We start from the raw sequence: 9,845 nt of genomic DNA, 5'->3' as shown, positions 1-9,845 counted from the left end.
GCTCATGTCTATGATCCCGTGCTCAAACCAGTGAACCCACGCTCAAGCTGGTGAGCCTGTGGATGAGCCCATACTTAAGCTGGCAACATCAGGGTTTTGAACCTGGGTCCTCTGTGTTCCAGGCTAATACTCTATCCACTGCGCCACCACCTGGTCAGGTGAGGATTTTAAATTTTATAGCACTGGACAGTCATTGAAAAGTTTTAAAGCAGGTAAGTTACATGATCATAATGTTCATTTTTAAAAAAGATGTGTGGCTGCTGTATGGAGGCTCTTGGGTGAGTTGGGTGTTAGAGTAGTTGTGGGTATACCAGGTATAAAGTATAAGAGTAGTTATCTTGGGCAGTGGTAAGATAGATTTTAGCATCTTGCATTTGAGGCAGGAGCAAATAGGACTTGGAAAATAGATGGGGGGTGTTAAAAATACTCAATTACTCTGTTTAGAAAAGCAACTATTAAAACAGGTAACAGGAACAATCAACTGAGCCTGTTGAGGGGAATGCTGCCGTGTCTTTTGTATGTGAAGAGATTCTGGGTGGTTTTCTGTAGTCTGTTTGCTTCAAGATAATCAGAATACAGATTTCCCTTTACTTATGATAGGGTTATATCCTGATTAACCCAGGTTGAAAATGTATTTAATGTACCTAACCTACTGAATGCCATAGCTTAGCCCTGCCTATCTTACATGTGCTCAGAACTTATACTAGCTTATAGTTAAGCAATTATCTTAAGTTTCATCTTAAGAAGAGAAATTGCCTTCCTCTGCGTTTCACCAGAATAAGGAAACACAGATGGGTATTTTGTAGACATTATGGGACTTAAAATCATGAAACACAATAATCTTTTTTTTTTTTTTTTTTTTAGTGAGGGTAGGGGAAGCAGAGACAGACTCCCACATGCACACCAGCTGGGATCCACCTGGCAAGCCCACTACGGGGTGATGCTCTGCCCACCTGGGGCCCTTGCTCTGTTGTAACTGGAGCCATTTTTTAGTGCCTGAGGCAGAAGCCAGGGAACCATCCTCAGTGCCCCAAGCCAACTGGCTCCAATCCAATCAATCCATGGCTGCAGGAGGGGAGAAGAGAGAAAAGTGAGAGGGGGAAGGGTGAAGCAGATGGGCACTTCTGTGTCCCCTGACCGGAAATCAAACCCGGGACCATACACACTCCAGGCCGTTGTACTACTGAGCCAATCAGCCAGTGCGAAACACAATATTCAAGAAAACACTTGGAAACAGTGTATTTTACAGAATTGGTTGTTTATCCTTGTGATCTCATGGCTGACTGGGAGCTGTGGCTTGCTGTGCAGCACCATGAGAGTATTGTACTGCTTATCCCTAGCGTGGGAAAAGATCAAAATTCAAAATTTGAAGTATGGTTTGTGCTGAATGTGTATCACTTCTGCATCATCATCAAGTCAAAAAATTGGTAAGTACAAGACTGTCCATAGACTTTTCTTTCAGAAACATCCTGTGTTGTGTCATCCCACAAGCAACCCTTTCCTAGTTATGGGCCACTCCTGAAGTTTAATTTATAATTCCATTTTATTTCTTTAAATCTACAGTTAAAATTTTTTTTAAAAGGGATACCAAAATTATTTTAGTTCCAAAACTTCAACCTGTGGAGAAAAAACAGTATTACATTTGTTAATTTTTATCACTTAGTGGACAAGAGGAAAAACTACTGATTAAAACACAGAAATCTGTTTCATGTAACTTTTTATTAAAAAATAGTTTTTATATTGGATACATGTTTACAGATAAAATTTTAAGAGAACCTCAGGCATACAAATGTGGGCTCTGGCTTGCCTCACTGAGTGAGGGTAAAGATATAAAAATCCTGGTCTGTCAGAGGGTAGTCATTTAAGAGCAGCTAACATATGGAATCTTAAGTTATTATTCTAAGGGCTATTTTAAGTCCTGTTCTCATATCATTGTGGATGAGCATATGTACCAAGAAAAGTGTTACCCTGTAATTAAAAAAAAATCACATTTGTGCTCTAAGAAAAGGTTCCTATGACAATGATGATTTAAATGTTTAAGATTTATGGCAGTTCTTCAGAAAGCAAAATTAAACTTCATAAGATGTAAAGGTAGTACTTCCTACTGGAACTTAAAGTTACTTAATCAGGAAGAGTCAAGAGTTCACAGGGGCATGCTTTAGGCCTGGGCTTCTTAGCTTACAAGAAATTTAGTAAGAGCTAAGAGTGAAGGGGCATGATAAAACTTGCTTGAAAGAAAATGTATTCATGTGACAATGTTCCTGATCTTGGTTTAAATTACCTTAAGTCACTCACTTCATCTTATGAGGTGGAAGGCCTTTTTCCTTATATGTACCTATAATCAAAGAAGTGGTAACAGCCCATGTTGTGATGCTTTGGTGCTGGGACTTTATTTGCCCAAGGCACACTTTCTGTAAGTAGAGTCAGTGATCTTTAAAGTGTAGTTGACCTTTGCTTCTTTAAATTCTTTCATTCAGATTGGTGTATGATGACCTAGTGGTTTATAATAAATATGGATAATTTATTGGCTTTTAGAAGATAATTGTAAAATGGACATATCTCAAATGGAGTTAACTTATATTTACAACAAAACAAACAAAAGCAACAATCATAGAATTACAGGATCACATTTTAATTCCTGAATTTTACAGTTCAGCATTAATATCACCACATGTATACAAATGGTGTAAAACAAGTACAGTGGTATTTTTAATACAAAATAAACATCTGTCTTATGGAAAAACTATACTTCATATCTACACAGACAGCCCATCTTTTCTAAACAATAGCCAAAATTAAAATTAACTACAAAATCTCCAAAACAGGGAAAACTGCTTCAGTTAAAGCTATTCCAAGAAAAACGGACCCATAACACATTACAAGGGTGATCTGAAGACTGTAGCTGGAATTACTACTTTTAGCTTTTTTTCCCAATGCATCAAGTTGTAGTTTAGGGGATGTTTTTCTCAGCATTATCTCAGATCATAGATGAGCAAACTAACATTAAAATATTTACAGTTAACTTGCTTGTTCTAAAAATAAAACCTCGTAACTGTTTGCCTCAACTTATTTAAAATTCATTTACGTACATGGAATGTGCTTTTACTCTTTAAAAAAAGCAGCTTTCATATTATACCCTTTTTGTTTATGGAGAAGCTTCAAGTGCTGCTTACTGGCTTTGACAGTGAAGTAACTTCTTGGATCAAAATGGCCTCTAGATATTCAATTCCACTGAATTCAGCACTATTCTTTGTATGTTAGTCTTTCTAAATGACACTTTAAAAATTGCCTGCAGCTCTGGAGAGACAATTTACTAACAAAGCAGAAAGTAACTTCAAATATCTTCTACAAAAGATTGTACTGGTAGGTAGCTGAAAATATTCTGTTCAGTCTACTTCCGTTTCTAGAAAAAAAAACCATTTTGGAATATTACTGTACTGATTCTTGGCATCTGTTATCTCTAAAAGTACTGATTCAAAGTTTTATTAACAAATCTGTCCATTTTGAATCCAGCTTGTTTGTTTTCATCAAAATACATGTGGAAATTCTGGGTGTGGAAATTCTGGGTGTGGAAGCTCAATGTGTGCTGTAATATCCTTCCCTCCAACTACATAGAAAGGCTGAATTTCTATTAAATCTTCAAAGAAATGGTCTCAACGGCTTAACTCCATTTTTTTTAATGATAGTTAAATTTGTGTTCCATAAAAATTTCTTTTAAAAAGAGGCAACTGATTAAAAGAACATGGCCAGCACCATTGTACAAGTAATGTTATTGGGTTTTCAACTGAAGTTTTATAGTTGTTTCTAGATTGACACCCTCCTGGAGCAACCCTGAATTAACATTCTTTTATCAACCATGTCCCTCCCCTAAAACCGTCCCAAACCTGAGAGTTTCCCTGCTGAGAAACTATCTCTCAGGTTCTATAACTAACCATTTTTTTTGACGGCCTATAAGGCAAACCCCTTAGTTACTAGCATGTGATCAAGTTCCTGGGAAGCCTGTTTTGTTGTTGTTATTTTACAGAAGTAAACTCTCCTAGCTGGTATATCAAGTGTCTTTTGCTACTCCTTGTATATTTGTAAGTTCAAGTGACAGAGCTTTCTGATTCCGATTTTCAGCTCATTGAACAGCTGCAGCATTTCATTAAGACCACATGTTGAGGGTCCCCAGTAAATATTTTATGAGCCTAGGCGAGGTCTTTTCCTGGGAGATGTTTCTTCTTCTTCATCTTCCTCTTCATCATCAGGATAATCCACTAAACCAACCAAACTTCCCTATTGAAGAATAAGAAAAAAATTTTAAACATATGTAACTTAAAGAGATATATCTGAATCTGAGAAAGGAACTGCCTGAAATTATGAACACTTAGTAAGTATAACTGGTGACACTCTTTAAGTTACCCTCAACTTCTCTATTTTTTTTTTTGGATTTTTCTTTGTTTTATTGAGAAATGGACGGACAGAGGCAGAAGCAGAGACAGACAGGAAGAAGGAGAGAGATGAGAAGCATCAACTTTTTTTGCGGCACTTTAGTTGTTCATTGATTGCTTCTTAGACGTGCCTTGACCATGGGGCTTCGGCCAAGCCAGTGACTCCTTGCTCAAGCCAATGACCTTGGTCTTCAAGCCAGCGACCTTTGGGCTTAAGCCAGGGACCATAGGGTCATGTCTATGATTCACGCTCAAGCCTGCAACCCCGCGCTCAAGCAGGTGGGGCCAGTGCTCAAAGTGGCGACCTTGGTTAGCACTTGAGTCCATCCACTGCACCACCACTATATTTCCAAACAATTTGGCTGACAAAGAATAATGATATTTGGAGCTTGGAAAAATCTTGGATTCTAATTTTAAACCAGAGAGAATAGGCAGTCAGTGATAAGAAGTCTCTTCTTTGTCTCTGTTCCTCATGCATATATTTCATCACTAAGTAAACATCACTGTCTTCAAATGGCTGACAATAAACACATGAAATGGTTCCTAAAAAAGTAATGAAAAAATTTTAGGGCTACCTCTCTTTAACCAAAAGAAAAGTAAGAATGAGCTAATTCAGGTGTTTGGCTTTTTATCAGTAATAAACCCCTTTGAAAATCCTATTAATGGTCCGGACACTCAGAAAATTACATGTTCTTAGGTTTGCATTCATTTTGAACCAGTCCCATGAAACTTATACATATACCTGCAGGTTTAGGAGGCTACTGTAAACATTGTATTTCAAACCCTTCAGACCTCTAGAGGTAACCCATTTATGCCTCATGGTCCATTAGTGGAATAGTAGTGACATGGGAGTTATTTGTATCTTACTGCTCATAGTCATCACTGAAGTCTGATTTTTCACCTGTCTGCCTCCTGAGGTCCATGTTATCAAGTGGTGCACTGAGTTAGTCACTGCTGCAGAGACTGGTGTGCTGGGAGCTTGTCAAAAAGTGATGTGAAATTTTTGAAGAACTGAATTTCAAAAATCTCAACCTCCGGCATAAATAGGTTAAACAAATAGAATAGAAATAACTCACATTTTAAACATAAGTAAACTTATCCCTGAAGGGTCTAGGTATCTGGATTAAAAACTTTACCAGAATGTAACTGAAACACGGTAATAATAATCAACAAAGGTCTTGGAGCAACTAGGGAACAGTGATCTGCAAGTCTGTAAACTAAATAAAACATACTTGTTATGATAAGCCTTCTGCTTCATTTTCAGCTTCACACACACATCTTAAGTTTGACAAGCAAGGCATAGTATTGCTAAATTGTTAAGAATATATTGATTGTAGCCTGACTGCCTGACTACAAATTCCAGTGCCACCAACTTTTTAGGTGTGTTACCTTGAGCAAGTAATTTAAACTTTCTATACCTCAGTTTCCTTATCTGTAAAAAAATTATAAAAGTACTATATACTTAGACCTCACTGAACTATTTTGAAAACAAACATTAAAGCCCTTGGCACAGTGCTTGGTATGTAGTTAGTGTTCAATAATTTCTACTAGGTGCTATTACTAATATCATTATTATTTATTTGGTTTCTAAGTCAAACAACTTGGAGGAGAGGAGGTAGAAGACAATTATAAAAAAGTCTGATATTCACAAAAATGACAGCAAGTTATCAAGGAAAGTTTTAATTATGGTTAGGATTATATATCATAATGTACAAAACTTTTCAGTTCCAAATGGTTAACATTTAAAATGTTTGGGTTTTTTTTTTGGGCTTAAGATTAATATTTTATCTAAAATATTCAGCTACAAAATTTAATTTTCAGTCGTATCTCTTATCTACATATATGTATACAGATACACATACACACCATATACATTTAAAAAAATTTATCGTAAAATAAAAATACAAAATGTGAAATACTGGAAGTAAAAAGCCTGCAGTCCACAGATGCACCCTGTGAAGAATTTGATTCCAGGTTTTTAATATACAACTATAAATATACTGTTGTTAAATTGTAATTATGCCTACCTACCCTTGTACAATTATGTTAACTTAAAAATACACTATAGAAAGCTTTTGAGGCTAGCAGACAGTTTTATTTTTAATCTTTAACCCTAGCATTCCATGGTACTCATACCATCATATAGTTAAATTCCTTGTTGGACATTTAGATTGTTTTCCTAAGGTATTATATTTTCTTTAAAAAACTGTGTTTCTGACAATAGCTTTTCTCATCTATTAATGAAACTGATTCAGAATCATCTTTGTATATGGAATATCATATAGATATGTTAAATTGTTAAGGATTTTTGCGCCTGTACTCATAAGTAAAACCCATCTACATTTTTTTTTCCTTAGGTTTTTTTTGTATTTTTCCAAAGTGAGAAGCAGGGGTGGGGGGAGGCAGTCAGACTCCTGCATGCACCCAATGGATCCACTTGGCATGCCCACCAGGGGGTGATGCTCGGCCCATCTGGGCGTTTCTCTTGCAACCGGAGCCATTCTAGTGCCTGAGGCAGAGGCCACAGAGCCATCTTCAGCACCCAGGCCAACTTTGCTCCCATGGAGCCTTGGCTGCGGGAGGGGAAGAGAGAGATAGAGAGAAAGGAGAGAGGGGGAAGGGTGGAAAAGCAGATGGGTGCTTCTCCTGTGTGCCTTGGCTGGGAATCGAACCTGTGACACGGGGCCAATGCTCTACCGCTGAGCCAACCAGCCAGGGCCTCTTAGTGCTAACTTTTAAAAAGTATTACCTTTGTATAATTAGAGGGGAAGTCAAGCAGACTAATGCTAAAAGACTGAAAATGCATTTCCTTCCATTTTCTGAAACGTCACTAAAATCAAAGTAAAGAAATTAAAGGAAAAAAGAACTATTAAATATCACTTCACACACACACACACAGACACAATTTTAAAGTGTGTTTTAACAAAGATGAAACACGAAGGGAGAAAATAGCAGATGAAAGCTGTCAAGGCATTTTTGGAAAAGAGAAATCAGAGGCAAGAGTTAGTAACTCATTTTGAACAGAGGAGAATGTCAAGAACTGATTTACTTAACCCAAAAAAGAAGTAGGAAGTGAAGGCTCCAAAATACTGGGGAAAGTAGGGAGAAAGTTAAGTCATGTCAGTAAACAGACAGACAACCGAGTCCTCAATGCTACAATCCACTCCCCAACTTGTATTTCCACCTCTGCCAGGATATTCCTGCTTTTCCACTACGACCAACTACAAAGAAAATGAGTCAGAGAGGCTCTACACTTCAGGCACAGTGAAGGGCAGGGATGAAGGTCCAGGAAATGGAAGAAAATTTGAATTCTGTATAGGAGCATAGACAACATTATCCCACTCTAAGCTCTCTTTCCTATGTAAGCTCACAGAACACCAATAGGTAAGTTTTTACTTGCCAGATGCAGATTAGTTAAACCTGTAAAAACTAGGTGGCTCCACAGGAAAAAAAAATACAAACCAAAACTGCACATAACACTTCGTGAAAAAAGCACAACACACGCTATAGTTCTTTATATGAAATCTTTATCAATAGGATCTTCTCATTGTTTTTTAAAGTGCTTCATTTAAAAAATTGAGACATGATTCATATACAATTCAGTGGTTTTAGTATATTCACAAAGTTGTGCAACCATCACCACTAATTCCAAAACACTTTCATCAACATCTATGTCTTCCAACCCACACTCCCAAAAAACCATACCCATCCATTAACAGTCACTCCCCATTCACCTCTGACAACCACTAATCTGTTTCTATGGATTTGCTTTTTCTGGATAGTTTGTATAATGGAATACAGTATGTCTTTTGTTGTTTGGCTTATTTCACCTCGAATGTTTTTAGGTTCATCTATGTAGCATGTATCAGTACACTTCATTCTTCTTTATGGCCAAATATATCCACTGCTATGCATTTATCACATTTTGTTTATTCATTTATCAGTTGAACATATTTGGGTGGTTCTATTCTTTGGCTATCATGAATGAATAATGCTATTAATATTTATGTGTAAGTTTTAGTGTGGACATATGTTTTTGTTCTCTTAGGTATATACTGGGGAGGGGGCGGAATTTAACTTTTTTGGCAACTGTCAGACTATACTCCAAAGCTGCTGCACCTTTTACTTCAGTATCAACAACGTATGAGGGTTGCAATTTCTCTACATTCTCACCAATACTTGTTTTTGTCCATCCTCTTTATTTTAGCCATTCTAGTAGGTGTGAAGTAGAATCTCATTGTGGTTTTGATTTGCATTTTCCTAATAACTAATGATACTGACCATCAGTTCATGTGTTTGTATGGTCCACCTCTGTATCTTTTTTGGAGAAATATGTATTCAAAAAACTGTTTTAAAAACTGTTTGTCATATTGAGCTTTAAGAGTTCTTTATATAGTCTGAATACCAGACCCTTATGAGATATATGATTTGCAAATATTTTCTCCCATTCTGTGAGTTGCCTTTTCACTTTATGATAGTGTGCTTTGAAGCACAGATGTTTTTAATTTTGATGAAGTCCAATTTAACTATATTTTCTTTTGTACCATTTTTGCTTTTGGTGTTATATCTCAGAAATCACTGCCTAATTCAAGGCCATGAATATTTATGCTTATATTTTTTCCAAGAGTTTTATATTTTTAACTCTTACATTTAAGTCTTTTATCTACTCTGAGTTAAGTTCTTTTTTTTTTTTTTTTTTTTTTTTTTTAAATTTATTTATTCATATTTAGAGAGGACAGAGAGAGGGAGAGAGACAGAGAGAGAGAGAGAAGGGGGGAGGAGCTGGAAGCATCAACTCCCATATGTGCCTTGACCAGGCAAGCCCAGGGTTTCGAACCTGCGACCTCAGCATTTCCAGGTCGACGTTTTATCCACTGCGCCACCACAGGTCAGGCCGAGTTAAGTTCTTTAACATGGTGTGAATCAGGGTTCAACTTCATTCTTTTGCAAGTGAATATCCAGTTGTCCTAACACTATATGTTGAAAAGACTATTCTTTCTTTCTTTCTTTTTTTTTAATAATTTTATTTTTAATGGGGCGACATAATTTTATTTTTAATGGGGCGACATCAATAAATCAGGATACATATATTCAAAGATAACAACTCCAGGTTATCTTGTCGTTCACTTATGTTGCATACCCATCACCCAAAGTCAGATTGTCCTCTGTCACCTTCTATCTAGTTTTCTTTGTGCCCCTCCCCCTCCCGCTTTCCCTCTACCTCTCCCCCCTCCCCCTGTAACCACCACACTCTTATCAATAAGACTATTCTTTCTTTCATTAAATTGTCTTATGGTCGCTGGCATGAGACCAGGTTACTGGCTTGAGCAAGGGGTCATTGGATCGGCTGGAGCCCTATGGTCAAGGCACATATGAGAAAGCAATCAATGAACTAAGGAGACTAAGGAGCTGCAA

At 37.0% G+C, this 9,845-nt stretch overlaps 1 protein-coding gene across 2 annotated transcripts in view; it reads right to left on the bottom strand.

The window, feature by feature from the left end:
• Window positions 1-2,611: 2,611 nt before the first annotated feature.
• Window positions 2,612-9,845, bottom strand: part of PPP4R3B (protein phosphatase 4 regulatory subunit 3B) — a 62,145-nt gene continuing 54,911 nt past the window's right edge. For both annotated transcript variants that reach the window (XM_066378231.1, XM_066378230.1), the window contains exon 16: window positions 2,612-4,275. In XM_066378231.1, coding sequence (XP_066234328.1) covers window positions 4,180-4,275 — 96 coding nt within the window. In that variant the 3' untranslated portion in view covers window positions 2,612-4,179. The remainder of the gene's footprint in view (window positions 4,276-9,845) is intronic.

This window comes from Saccopteryx leptura, chromosome 3 (assembly GCF_036850995.1).
Source record: "Saccopteryx leptura isolate mSacLep1 chromosome 3, mSacLep1_pri_phased_curated, whole genome shotgun sequence".
NCBI classification, from domain to species: domain Eukaryota; kingdom Metazoa; phylum Chordata; class Mammalia; order Chiroptera; family Emballonuridae; genus Saccopteryx; species Saccopteryx leptura.
This window is presented reverse-complemented; position numbering and strand designations above follow the sequence as displayed.